The 19,496-nt window shown below is 41.4% G+C and overlaps 1 protein-coding gene across 6 annotated transcripts in view; it reads right to left on the bottom strand.

The window, feature by feature from the left end:
- FBXO38 (F-box protein 38) overlaps positions 1-15,165 on the bottom strand; it is a 49,661-nt gene extending 34,496 nt beyond the window's left edge. For 4 of the 6 annotated variants that reach the window (XM_036894399.2, XM_036894424.2, XM_057491059.1 and 1 more), the window contains exons 1-5: positions 15,016-15,165; positions 7,639-7,829; positions 3,923-4,056; positions 1,036-1,199; positions 663-828 (exon numbers count right to left, since the gene is read on the bottom strand). In XM_036894399.2, the coding sequence (XP_036750294.1) occupies positions 663-828; positions 1,036-1,199; positions 3,923-4,056; positions 7,639-7,766 (592 nt within the window). In that variant the 5' untranslated portion in view covers positions 7,767-7,829; positions 15,016-15,165. Of the gene's footprint in view, positions 1-662; positions 829-1,035; positions 1,200-3,922; positions 4,057-7,638; positions 7,830-11,816; positions 11,945-15,015 lie in introns of those variants that run through there. The other 2 variants (XM_036894400.2, XM_057491058.1) reach the window with 2 other exon arrangements.
- Between the last annotated feature and the right edge of the window lie 4,331 nt (positions 15,166-19,496).

Here is a 19,496-nt window from a genome sequence, read left to right as displayed (position 1 = left end):
AACGGCTTGAGGCACTTGCCCAAGACACTGAACACTGTAAGGCAGAGAGAAGCCAAGGAAGAGTGACGTGAGACTCCGAGAGAAATCCAAGGACCCAGGGTGATGGCATTTCACAAACAGCTGGCAAACGAGTTTGATGTGACTTTTAAACCTAAGTCAGCAGAAGTCCTGCCAGCAACAGCAAGCAGAGAAAGCAAAAGTAGAGTCCTTGAATGGTTGTTCTTTAGAAGCTATATTCTGCAGAACACTCCCACTGTAAGGATTACTTCTTAACCTGGTCCTCCCAAAAAGGCATGGTCAACTTTAGCTTTCAACTCTGTATACACATGCTATGGCAACAGATGGCAAGTAAAATGGGGGATAATACTGCAGGATTCTGGCTCTCAGGAAAAAACAAAAACAAAACAAATAAAACCCAATGATTTTCAAAACTGTCTTCAAAAAGGGAAGAGATTGGTCATGAAACAGTATTTTTTTTGCTGCCTCCACCCACTGACCCAGGGCTCTTTAATGGGAAATGTAAATTTTTATACAAGTCTCAGACATTTCTTTTGCCATCAGCAATCAGCAAAGCCATTTCTAAAATTCTCATTATTCCTTCAGTGGATATTGTTATATGGCATTTCAAGGAATCCCAAGTGACCCAAGAAACATATACTCACCAACTAAATGTAAAGTTTGAATTTTGGCTCCTATAGGAATTTTCAGTTTATTTTCAGGAGGAATTGGAAATGCTCCATTACGATTACGAAATTTCCCCAAAATGTGAACATGTGGCATATATGTCCAAATAGATTCTACTAATTCCAAATGAGAAGTTTCCACACCCTAGAAAATAATGCCAAGGCAAGCATAAAAAAAAGACCATTAATTTAACATTCAAAGGAGCTTTCTGAATCTTAAGTTGCTAAGTACACAATGGAATTTAAGAGTTTGTTATGGATGAAATCTGCACGAGTGAATGTGTTTGATCATTCTCTTGCTTTATCATTTCATCAATCAGTTGATATCAAATGTTCAACCAGGTACACTCACCACTAAGTTTGGGCATGCTTGCAAAGCCTCCAGAACTCCTGGAATGCTAAAAGCCTCGTGGCCCCGTACCCTTCGCCTCTCAAGGTATCTAGGGTGGAGGCCATATAGCTGTTCGACATCTGGCATCTTCTTCAGTAGTGTTAGAAAACTGGAATCTGTGAAGCCTGAGAAAGTTCAGAAGTATTTAGAGCCAATTTCATCTCTCTTTCCATCAATAGTTACTAGGCACTTGTTTTTACTAAAAGTTAAAACAACAAAAAATGAGGTTTTCTTTTTAAATTTTCATTAAGACTAACACTACAGCTGAACAAATGGTTAAACTGAAAATACATGTTTTTAGTAACAGAGGAAATGTGTCCAAAACTCCACTTATTGTGAGTTAATATTTCACTGTTGGGGTTTTTAACTTATTATTGCCTTTTTTGTTGTCATAGCTGCTTTTAAGGCACAGAAATCTTCAACTAGGAACGACACACTTTTAACCAAGATAACTTGGACCTATGCGACTGGTGGATGAGAAGGACCACCCTCTCACCACCACTCGTTTTCACCGGCCTCCAGAGGTGCTCTCTGGGCTGTAAAACCTCTAGGGCTGGGCACAGCACACACTGAGAAAATGAGTAAGACATGATCCTAATCTTTAGGAAGCTCACAGTTCTAACCTAAATCTCATCTCAAACTAAGTTCTCTTAGTCTATCCATTTTCCACTAATTACTCGTCCTCTATCACTTCCTGGAATTTTGGACAATTCATTCTTTTGAAAAAGACAGATGTAAGTTAGCTAAAAGAACATAAGTGATCCAAAGTGAGAGGATGCTGACAGAACGCTGTTTATCTGGAGGCTGGTTGTGGTCCACAGTGGGAATCAACCAGAAGGGAGCAGAAAAAGGCATGTTAGTTCCACAGCAGGAGTTGGTGGTGAGATTAGTAGGGAGACAAGTCTCATGCAGATGATACTTTATCATCTGGGGCTTTCTGTTTTTAATGGAGGCTGTCAGAAAGCCAAGTGTCTTCTCACTAATGACAAAATATTAACTATCAAGAATATATATGAAGTCCCAAATCACTATGTCTTACATACTAAAGTTTTCAAAACTTATTCTATTTGCACAGAGCTAGTCCAGATAGTATGCTAACTTTAGAGTCACACTGAAGAGCCAAGAAGGGACTGCCGACATGGGTCTCTCTAGGGACCATTCCGACTCTCATATGCACCACTGGGACGGCAAGGCGAGGGCCGCAGGTGTTCATCGCGGCCTGAAAGAAGTCAGCAATGTGCGGCCAAAGTCTTCTCTAGTTTGCTAAGGGGCAGAGACCTTAATGCCAGTAAGAGTGCATCACATGGGAGCTCTGCTATTCTGCCTCCTCAAATAGTCCATTACCCCTACCCCCAGACTTCCTGCTCAACTACCCTCTGCTAAAGCAAGTCAAGCATAATGAATGACAGTCATTTCACACTGCCCTAATTTTTTTCTTCCCTGCTTTAAATGATCACTCTCTGGAATAAGATGACTCCTTTCCCCTTAGGCTGGCTCCTCTGGAGTATTTGAAGACCACTGCGGCTTGTCTTCCACCAGGCTTCCTTCCTTCCTCAGGTCTTTGTAAAGTTCTTCATAAAAAGGTATATATACTGATAACTAATTCTGGTCGAATGATAATAGTTATCCATTGACTGATGACCCTTTTGGAAGAATGTAACACCCCAAACTGTACAATATTTCAGTATTCCAGAGGTGATCTGTCCTGCTCCTCACAGGACAGAACAGGACAATCATCTCTTCAGCTCCTCACATCTATCAAGTGCCTCCCCCACACTCATCACATCTTCAAAATACCAGGATCTGGAGATTGTTGATGAAAGGTGGTTAGAAAGACGTTTAAAGTTGCTAAACAACAATAACTCAAGGACACTAATCAATGAATCTGTGTTAAATGAAAAGAAACTTTGGCCCTCAATTTTAATTCTTCCCTTTCAAGTGTGCTCTGCTTAAACTCAAGTTATCAACTTTCTTTCCTACCCGTCTCTTTATCTGAGGCCCACTAGTGTACTTAGGCCATTAACTCTGAGGTCTTTACTTTCAAGGCCAATGACTTATTTGAGACTCTTCAAGAGCTAGGTCTTTTCAAAGTGCTACAGAAATGAAAGGTCCGGAAGTGCAATTTCTGCAGCCTACCAAAGCAGGTTACAAAAAAAGATCAACACTTATTTAACCAAAAGCGCCATTCAAGGGTACAGGAAAGCTGTGAAAGCCTGCACTGGAAAACAAAGGGCACTGTCTAATGTGTTAGACATGTATTTAATCAAAGGCTCAGTAAGTATTTTCCAATCATGTATTTATAAAATAAGCTGATGTAGTTCCTTAAAGAATTAGAAATAAAAACAACAGGCCACTGAAACAGTAAAACCTCAGGCAAAATGCATTTTATCAACCAAAACAACCTAAATAATTTAGGTAAAATCCTGCTTCCCCACCTACAAGGTGACTCTATCACCTATCTCAAAACAAGTAACACTGGGAACATTATTATGTTTTTTTTAAGGTGTTATTGATATGCACTCTTATGAAGGTTTCACATGAAAGAACATTGTGGTTACTACATTTGCCCATATTATCGTGTCCCCACCCATGCCCCATTGCAGTCACTGCCCATCAGTGTAAGATGCCACAGAGTCACTACTTGTCTTCTCTGAGCAACACTGTCTTCCCCGTGACACACACACACCATGTGCACCACTCATGACACCCCACAATCCCCTTCGCCCTTCCCCCCTCCCCTCTGGTAACCGCCAGTCCCTCCTTGGAGGCTGTGAGTCTGCTGCTGCTCTGGGAACATCATTATGTCTCCAATAGGCTGCCCTGCACCTTGCAGGCTGAATCCACTCACCACTTGGCATGTATTCCCACCACCGCCCTGCACAGAGATCCACGACCCTCACGACTCTGAGGTAGAGGGTTACTGCTTCCTTCAACTTCCGGGAAAGACATTCCATACACATGATATCCTGCAGAGGGAGGTACCTTTGTGAGAGAAAGAAACTCATTTATCAAGCAGGTAAGTACTTACTCTCACTTAATAGGTTATTTTTCTCCTTCCTCCATTCTCCTAGCCCTTAAATGAAATGAGAACTTAGAAATTTTTAAGACTAACATGCATACACAGCTTTTTACTAAAAACAGGTAAGTCAGCAGGTACTCCAACATCCAGGTAAAGTACTGAGTTCCCTCCATAGGGCATTTGATAAAACCTTTCTCCTTTTATGTTTAAGAGGAAAAAAAAGGTAGAGGGAAAAAAACCTCAGTGCATGATGATAAGGGTATGTGAGAACGATCAGAGAAAACTGATCAATTTGAACATGGTCAATATTTTCTCATAGCTTTTACAACATCCATTTCCTGTGTTGGCTAAAAAACATCCCTTTCTTATCTCTCTCAACACCACCCAGAAACTCTACTGTTTTCTCCATCAGTAAATATGTATACTGAGTTTATAGTATATAATTTTCTCTAGATCTTTTACCTTTAAGATCACACTCTCTGATAAAAGCACTATATGAACATAAGTGAGAACACCCCATTTGAATTAGTTTCCTCTTTTCCAACCTCCTGTTATCTCTTCCTTCTTGAAACTTTTCAACTTCTACCTTTGTTCTGTTTCCAGTTAATAGTAATATATATTTTTTGAAAGATCAGAAAATATCATCTCTCTCTTTTTCTATTTCTTAACCCCCCTCTGTGCTTACCTAGATAAATTTTAAAAGGGTAAAAGCTATCCTTTACTGAGCTGGTACTGTGTCACAGCCCCATGACTGTAGGAGGTGGATTGTCCTTTGCTGGCCACACAGCCCTCTCCCTGACCTTTGGTCTTCCCTCCTCTGCTCTGTGCGTTCTACCCCGAAGTCTCCTACTCAGTACGCTTTGGCCAATGGAAGGAATGGGCAAGAGCGAAGACTTCCTGCTGTTGCTAGTTCCTAGCTGAATTCTTCAACAACCCTGTACTGGCTCCCCTAACCCTACCCACACTGCTCTAAATAAACCCTTTAATTAATTACTCTATTTTGTAAATGGTCAAATTGGCTCAGAAAAGTTAACCTGCAAAAAGTCAACAGCTAGGTAAGAGGAAGGAAGGGATGTCAACATAGTTAGGTCTGATTCCAATTTCTAAAAATTAAGTTAATTAGAAAAGTTCAAATATACCTGCTGAGTATTTATTTGTTCCACTTTTTTTTTTTAACCTCTGGTCCCTCTCTCTTCCCCTTTAAAACTAATTATTTTAAATAAAGGCAGTAACATCAAATTCTTAAAAAAAGACACATTATTGCTAACTTTAGTCTACATAACTTAGATATAAGGATAATTTTCAGAAACTATGACTACACATTTTATAAACAATGAAAAATACTGAATTTGTTTTAAGTTTCCCACTAAAATGTTTTTCCCAAATCACTGACTGTTACCCAAAGTATTTGCCTGAGTTAGTACTATATTCCCTTTAAATATAAACAGATCATTAATCACATGAAGATTTCCTTACATCATATTTTCCCTCAGAAAAAGAAATGTAATTTTTTTATAGATACAAAGTCAAAGAGCTGGAGTTCAAAAGATCAAATACATTCTAGAAGAGACATGTTTAACATGGTAGATTAAGTGAAGATTAGGTTTGAGGAAGCCATAGTTTTTCCTGGTTCATGAAAACATGCTAAGTAGTTACTACATGACTACAACATGAGTCCTCAGATAAAACTTCAGGAGTGTAAGAATAAACCTATTTATTTTTAGAATAAACATCTTATACCAAATCCAAGTACTCAGCTTAATTAACAGTTTTATATTATGCCAATTTGCTGCAGGTTTTTTCATAATAACCTGGGCAATTTGATTCTATAACCTGGATGTTACTTGATTCTACTCACTGCATTTGAATATTGTTTGAACTACAAAATGTTATCTAATCCACTCTCAATTTAAAATATGATCCAATTTGTTCATAATATACCCTTACCATTATTTAACAAACTTCTAACACAACCCCAGAAATAATTTTACCTATGCTTTCTTTTAGAATTCTAATAGCTTTATTGTTTAATTCCTTGATGCATTTAGAATTCAGTTACCATATATGAGAGATTCAAACATGTTTTCATTATTTTCTCCAAATGGCTTTGAGGTTGTGACATCATCACTGAATAATCTACTCAGCTTTTCCTTACTGGTGTGGATACCAAGTTTATCATAAACTAGATCCCACATATGTTGAATCCACAGATGAAGCCTACATATTGGGTTTACCTGTTTTACCCAACTGTCTGGCTATTTTCTCCAACATCAAATTGTGAATTATTGCATATTTTAGAATATATCTGAACATCTGGTAGGGTTAGATTCCTTTTCTAAAAAATTTTGGTTATTCTGGCAGACTTTTTTCTTCCAGAGTAACTTTAGAATCATTGTGTTATATTAAAAAAAGAAAAATGGGTATTTTAATTGGGACTTCTATTCCCAGACAGAACTGAACTAATAAAAACTACACTGTGTCACAGAATAACAAACTGCCGAACATAAAGGGTAATACAAATTAATATTAGGGAAGAAATATAAAGTGTCCTAAAGTAATTCTACTATCACTGTTTTAAAACATCTTAATCTGCATATATTCAATAAATTTAAAAAATTTTTTAACATTTCTAAGAACTTCTTATGGAAATTTCTCATAGATAGATAATGTAAATAATGGAAAATCCAGATGCTTAGCAAAGTTAGCAGTTGTAGAAGAGAAAAACTGGAGCAATCCAGATCATACTACAAGGTGATCACTGTGTCATATTCAATGGACTAGAAAGCAGTGACTAAAATGATAATTATGAAGATCATGTTGCAATATGAATGAGCTAATAAATGAGAGATTCAGGATTCAAACTCAAATCTCTAACCCCAGAAACAGAATATGTTAGGATTTGTCTATTTGAATCAATAATGACTGGAAGAAGAGAGCAGGGGAGACTGGAATGACAGGGTTTTTGTTATTGTTTCTTGTTGCTGCTGTTTCTTTAACTGTTGTTATAATGTAGTTTGGATAAAAATATAAAGAAAATTTCAAAAAAAAGTTTATCACAAAACAACTTTAATGTATATACAGCATATAGTAATGATGGGTATTATTTCATAAAACTTACACTTCAATCTTTTATGTAGATGTGCATACTGAGCAAAATGTGTTTCTCACTGTGGGTTATACTGAAAAAAGCCAAAAACACTGCCTTGAGTTTTATACACATGGAACTGTAAAAACAAAATCAACAAATCTATCAGTCACTGAGAATTCCCAGAAGCCTGGAATGTTAGCACACTTTAGAGAATACCTGGTCCAACTGAACATTCTCCAAGGAAAGAAATATTCTATACATTCACTATCTGTGGTGTCCTATACAGGAGCAACTAGCCACACACAGCTAGTGCAACTGAGGAACTGGATTTTTAAAATGTAATTGAATTTCAGTGCCACTCGCGGGTGGTTGACCGCCGCACTGGACAGCACTGCTCTGGGATGCGCTCCTGCTCACACACACCAGGCAGGTGAAAATCAACCAGACAAAATCTTACCTAAAAATATGGCAAAGCACTTCGTGTGAAAGTTGATTCATGTAGTCCTTTGTTTCATCTGATATTGTTTCCTCAGGGATCTCATTATTCACAAGACATGTTCTAACGCTTTTCTTTCGTGGACCCATTGCTGGGTTACCTCCAGTATTGAAGAGCAGATCTTCCCTCTTGGTCACCCGTGTCCAAAGCACCTGAAAGCAGGCAGAACAGAGAGCAGGCTGAGGCACCCCAGACCCGGGTGCAGAAATTATCCCTACAAAACCTCCATGAAACAGTGTTTAAAGCACAAAGGTAGTGCTGTTACACGGTACACACCACATTCAAGTTAATACAAATATTACACAAAAGGCACAGAACACCTTTTTCTGAGGAGTGTAGAGAATGTAAAAATGCATTATCTAGAATAGAGCAAAACTCCAAGGAAACAGGAATCCAAGATTCAAATTTGTACTCTTTAGCCTCCTAGCTTATTACTTACCTTCTCCAAATGTAAGGTAAGATCATTAAACTAGGTAAACAAAACCCCTTACAACTCCAGGAGCTTTTGATTCTATGACGCTCCTAACAAAGCAAAAGTAGAAGAGGACACTTGGGTTCTAGCCCTACACCTGTCACAAACTACTTCTATGAATTCGAATCACCTTTCAATTCCTCATTCTCCCACCTATAAAGTGAGGGGATTCGAGTCCACCAGTGGGTCACGACCCTTTTACGAATCTGATAAAAACTGCAGATCTCAAAAAATAAACATGATTATGTGCAATTTCAGAGAGAATAAAACCACCCTTCTCACTCTTGTAAATATTAAGGAGCAGAGGTTAATTCATTTGTGTAACACCTGCTGTTTTGTTTTTAAAATAAGCTTTAGTGAAAGAGGAAAAGAGGGAAAGACGAATGGAGCAGGGAAGGAGGGATAAAGGCAGATGGGCGAGCACCCGGAGGTTATTTTATTCCAGTGATCAAGTTAAGAGGGAATGGTGTGAAAACAGTGTCCTTTAAAAAACATTATCAATTATTAATGGTAAAATTTTGCAAAATTACCTTAACTCAAACTCAGAGAACTCTAGTTCAGAGCTTAAACTTAATCATGAAACAGTGATGCACATCATTGCTGCCTGAAATCAGTGCATCTTTAAGTTATAGGGTTTTCTCCATTTATGCACCAGCTTTTTCCTAATTAGAATTCTTCAGTATTAAAACTCTCTAAAGTGGACTGCATTTTTTCTTAGAGTTGACTCAATAAAAACTTAACCATTTCTTAATGACCTGAGGTTATCAACATGAATATACCTTATATTTTGTGATGCCTCCCCTCAGGACCTACTTAAGTATGTGGGCTTCCTGGGGTTCCTCTGCTTCAGCAGTAAAAGGGGGCAAACTACAAGGCTAAGTGAACTCTCATATTTCTTGTGCTTGTATGTCTGCTCTGGTCCCTTCTTCTCTCATAGGAAGGTTATGTGCCGTTATTTCTGCCAAATGTCAGCGTGCCTGCTTCTCCCCGTACTCCACCCCCCCCACCCCCCACCCCTCCACACTCCTCTAATTGGCTATGGCCTGGAAAAACAGAGAAATAAGTTTTTAGAATTGTGTGTGGAATAGTATCAACAAGCACCTAGTAATACAGACCCAAAGAATTTTGCAAAAAGTACAAGAGCTACAGTGCCTTGAATTTGTGGCATCTCCTTTGCTTCCTCAGAAGCGTATTTATATTTTGTCCATTACATTACATTTTAGCCAGCAGACGTCTGAAGAAGTAAAGTTAATACTCAAACTCCCCACAAAAAAAATTACAAATAATACTCATCTACTTCTGACTCTATCACTGCCCATCTTTTCCTCTTTACTGCCCTCCCCGCTCCAAAATGATCCTTCATTTTCTGAGAGTTCCCGGAACCGCCCTACGGCTGTCGTGGCCTCCTGATCCTCCAACCCAAGGGCCCCTTCTCCGTGCTCCCCACCTGACCCGTCTGTAGCGTGGGGCGCTGCTGACCACTTCTCTGAACCCCTCTCGCCCTCCGGCCCCTACAGTGACATCCTCTCCTGGTCCCCTTCATTCCTCCAGGGCCACATTACAAGTCTCCTTTGCCAACTCACCCTAGACCCTCTTCTCTTTGGCCAACTGTATCCATTCTTAAGTCTTCAGCTACTACAAACACACTAAAAAAAGATTTCTACTTTTAGCTCCTATCTCTCCTGAGCTCTGACCTTACATCCTCTGCCTTTCAGAAAACTTAACCTCAGGATCTTGAACATCCTTCAAAAATGTTATGTACAAACTGAACTTTCCCAACCACAAACCACCTCTTCTCAACACACACACACACACACACACACACACACACACAATTTTCTCAGTCCTCACACCCAGATTCCTAAATTAGAAACCTTGAAATTAGCTCAGTATATTGTGATCTCTCTCCTCAGCCATGCAATTGGTTATTATTAATTTTTTCCACAATACTGCTCTTGCATCCATTTCTCACTGACTTTTATGACTCTACCAACCCTCATCTGGGCTACTGCAATGGCTTTCTAAATGATGTCCACCACCATATCCGCAGGGCCAGGAACAAAGCCTACGGTGTCCACAGTAGGCTCATGATCAGTAATTTGCAGACTAAATGCTTAACACACCATACACCACACTGAAGCTGGAGTTATCTTTTTAAAGCATTCCTCTGTTTGCATATTAAGTAAAAAAAGCAAGCTGTAGAATATGTCCAAAATACTACACCACTTGCATGAAAGGGACAAATAAGCCTGGGTTTGCATGGGACATTTTGGGAAGAATCCATGACAAAATGTTTACAAGTCATTCCCTCTGAAGACAGAGGTTTTGGGAAGTGGGAAGAAGGCTTTCACTCTTCATATTTTCCACTGTTTGAAAATTTTAGATACTTTTTACAGAAATACAATAGTTATGACCAAACAAAAACTCAATCAGCCTACAAGGAATCCCAGTTTCCAGAGGATACAATCCTTCCAATCTGATCTCACGCCACCTTTCCAATCTCATCTTTCAACCCTTACCACTTGTTCCTCAACCACATTCCAGCCACACTGACACCCTCAGGTCCCCTATCGACATTCATCTTTCATTCCCAGTAAGCTATTAACTCTAATTAGAATCTCCCCTCCTCCCCTTTCTTTGCCTAAAAAACCACTAATCTGCCTTCAAAATCAAGTTTAAATGTTAAATTGTCTGTGAAAACTCCCATTCAGACCCCCTTTTGAGCTCCCTTTGAGATTTAATAGTGCTTCTCCTATAGCGACTTGTGTGCTGTTTTACTGCCAGGAAAAGGAAAAGAACCTCAATCTCCTGCCTCTAGGTGGTAACAAATCCTTGCTCATCCTCCTCCTCAAATGTCTGATGTATGAATCCATCGAACTTCCCATCATGCCATATGCATCCAGTAGCTTCAAGGCTGCTAAGAGCCATTTCTGGCTCCTGTGAGCACTGTTTGCTGACCAGCACCCAATGACCTCAGCAACAAGTCTACAACCCTGGCAAAATGCAATCAGGCTTCAGTCCAACACGCACACAGTAACAGCTAACAAGGAGCAAGCAAATGCTTCAACAAGACTGCTGACTCATAAAGACCAATCCAGCCACGGATTAATTCTCAAGCCATATTTTAGCATGTGCTTCATCTTCAAGAATCTTAACTCTAACCCTTCACGGGTACCATGTTCTTGATTTTTCATCATTTAATGAAAATTAAGTATCACTGAGTTTATAAAAGTTCACTTGTTTGGAAGTCAGAAAAATATTTACTCACAGATACGACATTATACATCAGAGGTTAGGTTTCCAACAAGACCAACAAAAATCTTTCAACCAAAAGTATGCATTAACAGTAATTACTAAATTAGGAGGACTAAGAAAATTTTAAGTGAAACTGTATACATATTTCCCACATCTTGCCTAGAATTAAGGACTTGGTCACGTGGCTATCTACATGGTGGCAGATAAGAGTCAAACTGCCCTGCTCCGAGGCTTTGGTGGGGAAAGGACTTGGGAAAATAAACACCGAGGTGATCTCCATCCTACACTGAGGGGCTTAACAGCTTAGGACCTACAGCGAGGGAGTCAGTCTTCTCCAGTCCAAGGAGGCGCCCCTGGGAATGTTGAGTAGATAGATGCTTCCTCATTAAAGGACTCAAGTATTTTCCCTTACCACCAAACTCTACAAAGGACAACAAACTGTTTCAACTGCAGTTGGCTCTTCTTCCTTTAAGTGGAACATCCAGCTAGGCTACGCTGAGCATTTCATCCCAGGCACTGAGAAATGGAGGCTGGGTATCCCTGCATAAGAAGAAAAGACCATGCGAGGCACGCAAAGTCCCAAGGGATGATGGTGTCTCTCTTCTACGTGCACTCTCTCTTTTATTTGCTTTTCTTTTAGTGGGATGAGGGATAAAAACAAGTGAGAAGAGAAAACTGCCATGACTAGCCTTCTCTGTCTTGGTTTCTTCCTACCCCTTTCTCCAAAACATTACCATCTGCTGCTTGAGAAACTCAGTAAGGCAGGGAAGATCCAAAGCAGCAGTAGGTTAAAAGGGAAAGAGGAAAGGAGGGAAATTCTAGTTATCAGCAGTAGATAAAGACACCAAATTAGAGCAGGCCTAGCAGAATCATGAATGGTAAGGGAGAGGTGAGAGGAGTATAAGTAACAGGAGAGTGTAAACACATGAAGACTGTATTCTGCAGCCTTGGGTGTTATTTCTGGGGTTAGCAAGTTGTGAGCACTCAAAGTCTAAACCTCAAAGAAATGTCACTCTGACAGAACTACAGTACGGAATCCCAGGATGTTAAAAGTTGAAGAGGCCCTAAGAGGTTACATAGTCACACAGTTCTTAATTTTTTGTGGGTCACAGATCCATCTGAGACTAATGGTGAAGCCTGCACTTTTTTCCCCCAAAAGAACAAAACACCTGACTCATGCATGCCAAATTACATACACAATTTCAGGGGCTTTGCAAACACTGAAGCTCATCCAGAGGTCCTTAACTAAGAGCACCCTAACCTTAATTTTCAGGTGGGCAAACAGAACGAGAGAGGATAAGTCCCAGCCTATACTACATACCCTATCATCAAGTCAGTCCTCGGCACTTGGCTGTCTCCTGGCTGTCCAGGGCTATGTCCCAGTGCTTGGAGATGGGCTTCCAGATGCCCTGACAGAACTGCTGCTGGACACACCCTCCCCACAAATTAGGGTTTGTGGTCCATCTAATTCAGGCTCCCACACAGTAGCCAACAGCAGCTGCAGGCCTAAAGTCATTCTCTGGCTGGCTGTTTAGCGGACCTTAGCCACAGGAAGCATTTTTGTCCTGGTGGCCCAAGTACATTCTAAGTAGTCTACTTGTGAATATTCTTTAAACCTGGACCCTTCCATCATACAATTCCTCTTAGATGTGCTCTTCTCCTTCCAACCTGCCAGCTAAAATCTCCTCCCATCCCTAACTAAACTACACTATCCTCTATTAATTCAATTCATTCTGGTTGCTCTCAAATTTATCCCTATCTTGAAATCCTTAACAGTATTTCCTTGCTTGCAAAACTTACTTTCGTTTTAATCCTCTATTTCCATTATATTAGTTTTAACACTTACCGTTCACAATTCTGATAATCAGATACCTATAACTATAAAGGTCCAATATAAATCTACTCCTTTATTCCCTAAATGTCACAATATCTTCCCATCCCTGTCCCATTTCGTTAACCCTGTTCCATCCCTGACTTGAATTCTATTAAATACTCCTTTCTTCAGAGCACACCAGCCCTCCAGCGTACATATTTGTCTCTTTATCAACACACTTTAAGGGCAGAGATAAACTAGTTTATCTTACAACTAACCAGGAAACTCTGAGGTCTCTTCCTTTACAAATTCAGAATCAACTGCTCATTCTGATCTAATAGTTCTCTGGAGAAACTGTTTCTTGACTGCTATTATCTATTCATCCATCCATCCATTCCTTCACTTGCTTATTTATTTACTGCCTGCTAAGTGCTAGGTGGTAACAAAGTTTCTCATAAAGCTTAAAGTCTCAGAGTGGAGTTAGATTCTACTGCCAGTTTCTTCCACTTCACTTCAAGTCCAATTTCATTTCACTATGTCACTTTGACTCACGGAAAACTAGTTTTCCCTTGTTCTCTTATGCCTTAGTATCTTTTCAACTAAGATATCTTTATCTTTTAAGGTATCTTTAAAGGTAGTGAGTGCCTCAAGGCACACAAGTCATTTAAGCACAGACACACATCCATCCGTATTCTTTACCCAAAGAGAACAAAAGAATCAGCATCACGAATTTTAAAGCGAGGGAAGGAGCCTTAGAGATTACCTAAACCAGTAATTGTTAAAAATGAGGTTAAAATTTACAAGCACAGATTTTTCAGTCTGTATGACTACCTCCCTTTCACACCCCACCTTTTCCCTTCTGCAGAAAATCATGGACGTACACAGCCATTACTTTATTCCTCAGTTGTGCTGAGAGTGTGGGAAAGGGGATTAAAAACCAGTGACCTAATACAACACCATCATTTGCCAGATGAGGAAAGTCCAGAGGGGTGAAGAGATTCGCCCAAAGTGAACAAGCAAGTTAATAACAGCTTTATGACAAAAAACCAGGTGTTCTATTTTTCACATTGACGTGTTTACACTGCTGGTATAGGTTTATAAACCAGAGTCTTCAAGACAGAGCTTCCGAAGCACAGGACGCCTCCTAGGTGCCCGACTGCCCCTGGCCGCCTTGCTGTACGGAGAGGAGCACGGTAGGCATCTCTTACCAGTCAGGTGCTAGGCGGGATGCGGGAAGACATGCTTTTCAGGTCTGTCTCTAAGAACCCTTTAAAAGGAGTTGAGGATCTGACATTCGGAGCTAGGAGGGGCATCGGAGGCCGCCGAGACATTCATTTGACAGGTAAGCTAACTGTGCCACGGGGCAAAGGACCCGGGCAAGGTCGCATAGTGAGTCGCCCGAGTCCACGGCGGGCCGCCTCTCCAAGCTGCGCCCACCGTGCCCCGCTCAGGCCCGGCCCCTCGTCACTCCACGAGCTCGCCTCGACTTGCTGCCTTAGACACGGACTTGGCCCTGAAACGGGGCACCGGTGACGCCCGCGGCGGAAAGGACTCCCGGAAGACGCCGAGGCCAGCACCCCCGTTCTGCCGAGGAACCCGCGCCCCCGAGAAGGTCCTGCGCGCCGACATCCCGGGCTAGGGCCGAGGAGGCCGAGCCCCAGCCGAAGCCTGCTCTCCGGGATGCCCGGGCCCCAGAGCCCGGGCGGCCCCGCTCTGGCCCTCCCCCCGCTCCCGCCGCACGCGCCCCCGACCCGGCCGCCCGCCTCCCGGCGCCAGGCCCACTCGGCCGCCGCCTCACCTGCGCGGGGCCCCCGTTTGTTGCTGCAGTTGAAAGGGAGACAGGGACGCCACCGACTCTTCCCGCGGACCCCGCCGCCGAGGCACTTCCGCTTCCGCCGCCGCCGGGTCACTTCCGGAGCGTCGCCGCCCGGGGCGGGGCCTGCGTCCGGCGTCCCCCGTGGGGCGTGGCCCTTGGCGCTGAGTTGCGGATGCCCTGTTGGGTGCGGCGGGCAGGCGGGTCCTTCTTGCCCGCGATGGCGCCGCCGGCCAGGCGCCCAGAGCCCGGAGCCCGGCGGAGGCAGGGTCCGGGTCGCCCCGCGGCCCGCTGACGCCCTCCGGACGGCTGGGTTCCGGTAGAGATGTTTTTTCCAGAATTCTTCCAGCCAAAACCGGAAGACCTTTTTTTGCTTGATTGGGGCGAGGGTGGCAGGTGAAGTTGATACTAAAATCAACTCCTCTACTTTTGAGACATTGTCTCCGGACGTAATTAACAGATTTTCAAAGTTTCCGAATGGCTTTCACATTGGTATTTCGTTAAAACCTCATTACCACTCTGACAGGGCAGGAATCAGTTTAATGGCTTTTTTTCTTTGTTTGATGGATAGAAATTTATCCTAAGAGGGGATAATTGACTTGCTCAGAGTCACGCAGCTGGACTGAAGCCCAAATTTTTACCCTGCAAATTCCGCCGTCTTGCCCCTACATAAATGTAAACCAAATGGAGTGACAAACCTCAATCAAAATAGATTTAAAAAATACCCCTTAAGGAACAGTGTTCATTGAAGCCGTATGAGACACAATTTGACAAAAATAGGGGTGCCTACATGTTTCATGAGAAAGGACTGAAGATGGCTTAAGAGGTCCCCTCGTCCTTCCTATTTTCTTGATTGATGCCAAACCTAGTAGTTTGTCCCTTTTTTCCCTATTATGGTTTTGGTGCAGTAGGTTTCAGCTTGCTTAGCAGTCACTATTCCAGCTATCTCATTCCATGTGTCAAACCGTGTACCCTGGATTTTGGGTTCTGGGAGGAAACAACAAAACTTCATATTTATATACTAGTCACCTTAATCTCAGATTCCCTATTACATTGTTACAATAAGTAAAAATAAAATCCTATTCCCACCCATGCTACTTGCTGATGTCAGTTTCTTGCATATTCATACCTAAATAAATGAAACAGTAAAACCTTGGCTTTTTCTGTTTCCTGGATTTTCTAAATAAAAAATACAAATTGTATATGAAAATGTCTAGCACTAGCCTAGCATAGATAGAAGGAATTCAATTAGGTTTATTTCAGTGCAATTGGGCTGAATCTTTAATTGATTAGCGTTATCTTCATAATTTGATTAGCATTCTTTCTTTGGTAAAATGTACTATCATGGGGCTACAAATACAAATAAGATATATCTCCTACCTCACATTTAAAAAGGGAAACAAATGCATACTTTTAAGTCATTGTGGTGTTAAACAGATGATATTTTCTGAGTGCTATGATTGCCTGCTGCATATAATTAGACAGCAAAACTAGCTGAAACCTTTTGAGGCAGAGTGCATAATGTGCATCCCTTCTCCAAGACTTTTTTGTTCCTTAGTAATGTGGGGTTTTAATTAGGGTTCTGAGTTCCACACTCTCATACAGGGACATCATCGGGGACTCTGAGCTGCATACGGAAATGTGCCCTGTACCTAAATGGCTCTGAATGACTGCAGGGTTTTTTCCTTAATCCCCACTTTTTAATTAAAATTTTAAGTATCTCTTACTTATACTTTCCCGGGTTCTAGCACCAGGCTTTCTTCTCCCTTGACATTTCTTAGGCTCTTAGACAACAGGTAATTCCTTTGATAGAAGATCCAACATTCAAGAGAACAGGCTCTGGCTGAGGACAGAGCTCAGGGTTTGTTGAGGGCTACTTCTAAAGATCTGGTTCCAGTGTGACTTGCTCCACTTCCTGGCAGCTGGGGGACAGACCGTCAGCAAGCATAACTCTAAGGCTCAGGTTTGTCAAGTACAAGTGGGCATCATTATGGCGCTTACATAACAAATCATTGCAGAATTTAGTGGCTTAACACAATTTATGATCTGTCATGATTCTGTGAATTGACTGCACTTGTTGGGGTAGTCCTAGCTTGTTGTCTCTTACACATTTGCAGTCAGAGATCAACTGAGACTGCAGTTAATTTCAGGCTCAAGTGGGTGTGACCTTGGGAATTCAGGAGGGGCTTAGTTAGAGGTGTCCGCAGGGTGCCTGCCCAGGGCCTCTCCCTCTGGTTTGGGTCTCAGAGCAAAGTGCTTTGGGTCCTGAGAGGGAGCACGTGGAGACAGAAAGCTTAGAGAGTGAGCTGTTCCAGACAGTTCAGGAGGAAGCTCCAGGACAGGGCTTAAAATCTAGCCTTAAACGTCCCAGAAGTTACTTCTATCACATTCTGTTGGTCAGGGAAGCCACTAATCTAACCCAGATTCAAGTAAAGAAGAATATAAAACTCCACCTCTTGATTGAAGGAGTAGCAAAGAATTTGTGACAGTCTTTAATTTACCTCATTTGTTTGTTTCTAATTTGGGGGGACATATGTAGACTTTATTAGCACAGGTATCAAAAAGCAAGGCTGGTAGCCCCACTACGATTCTTCACATGATTTTTGTTTTAATTGTGGTAAAATATACATAACATAAAAATTCACCATTTTAAATTATCATTAAGTGTACAGTTCAATATAGAATAGTTGACATTCAATATTATATTGTTTTCAGGTGTACAACATAGTGATTCAATACTTATACGTATTACGAAATGCTCATCACAATAAGTGTTACCACCTGTCACCATGCAAAGTCATTACAACATATTGACTATATTCCCCATGCTGTACCTTTCATGCCCTGACTTATTTATTTTATAACTGGAAGTTTATCCCTCTTGCTCCCCTTCACCTATTCCACCCACCCTGTCCCCTCCCCTGTGACAACCATGAGCTTGTTGTTTAATCTTATGAGCCTATGTCTGTTTTTCCTTTGTCTTGTTCGTTAGATTCTACATATAAGTGAAAGCACGTGGTTGGGCAACTACACTACTACTCACCTTCAGAACTTTTTCTTTTTCCCAAATTTAAACTCCCTATCCACTAAACCACCAACTCCCATTCTCCCCCTGGCAACCTCCATTCTACTTACTGTCTCTACATACCTCATTTAAGTGGAATTACACATTGTTTGTCCTCTTATGTTCGCATAATGTCTTCAAGGTTCATCCATATCACAACATATGTCTGAATTTCCTTCCTTTTTGAGGCTGAATAATATTCCATTGTATGTATCTCCCTCATTTTGTCCATTCGTCCATTTGTGGATGTTTGAGTTGCTTCCACCTCTTGGCTGCTGTGAATAATGCATCAGTGAACATGAGTGTGCGAAGCTCTCTTCCATGTCCATTCTTCTGGATATATACCCGAAAGTGGAATTGCTAGATCATATGGTAATGCTACCTCTAATTCTTCCATAGAGGCTGTACCATTTTACATTCTTATCAACAGTGCACACGGCTTCCAGTTTCTCCACATCCTTGCTTTCACTTTTTTTGTGTGGGGTAATACTTGTAATCCACTTAGAACAGTGCCTGCCAGTGCCCAACAATGAAGCAAAAATTCCACAAAGGCTAGCTGTAATTTGATTGTTCAGAGGCCTCCTTTCTTTCCTTCCTCTCTGCTGTAATTGAAGTTGCAAGGGCTGAATGCTTTTTGCACATAATATTTCTGAAGTTCACTTTCAAAGCATCTAAAATTTTTCCAAGTTATGTAAGGAACTCCTGTAGGATGGTGTACGTAGGTATATGTGTAGAGAATTGCAGTTTCAAAATCAAACGCGAGGTGGGAGTTCAGGGGGAAGCAAATCTTGAATGGCAGGTGTGCACGAACAGGAGCTCTGAGTGGAGCATTCAGCAACAGGACTTTTGTTTCTCGTTTTAATTTGGATCTTACTGCACAAGATCAAGGTTATATCACAAGATTAAGAATGTTTAGGAAACTAAACAAGTTTTCTTTTTAACAGTTAACTTTGTGTTTTTCCTGTCACTCCATCTAATGCAGATCATTTAGCTTGATCTCTAGAGGTATGAGAGTAAAGAAGATATTCTTACAAAAGAAAATCATTTGAAATACCAAAGGCTATTTATGACCAGCCTTTGACTAAAAGACTGTATATGGGACCGAGGAATATGTTAGACACTAAGGCTGCAGAATGACTAGGAAACTGTCTCTGCTCCTAGCAGGCTGGGAGACACCACTTATAAAGAACACTTGAGTAAATGTCAGAAATCCTGGCACACTGGAATGCCAGGATGCCCAAGCAGCATGGACGGCACTGAATGAGTCTAGGCTCGATGCAGCTACATTTAAAAGAATTGTGAAGACCATCTTCAACTCTCTTTTCCTCCCTCCATTGTGTTGTTGCTAATTGTGTCTCTGTTTCATAGTCCTGGTGTTAGTTAGCCTTTGCCTCCCAAGTCC

Source organism: Manis pentadactyla, chromosome 13, assembly GCF_030020395.1.
Source record: "Manis pentadactyla isolate mManPen7 chromosome 13, mManPen7.hap1, whole genome shotgun sequence".
In the NCBI taxonomy this organism is placed as follows: Eukaryota; Metazoa; Chordata; class Mammalia; order Pholidota; family Manidae; genus Manis; species Manis pentadactyla.
Note: the sequence above shows the minus strand (reverse complement) of the source record. Positions and strands in the feature narration are given on the sequence as shown.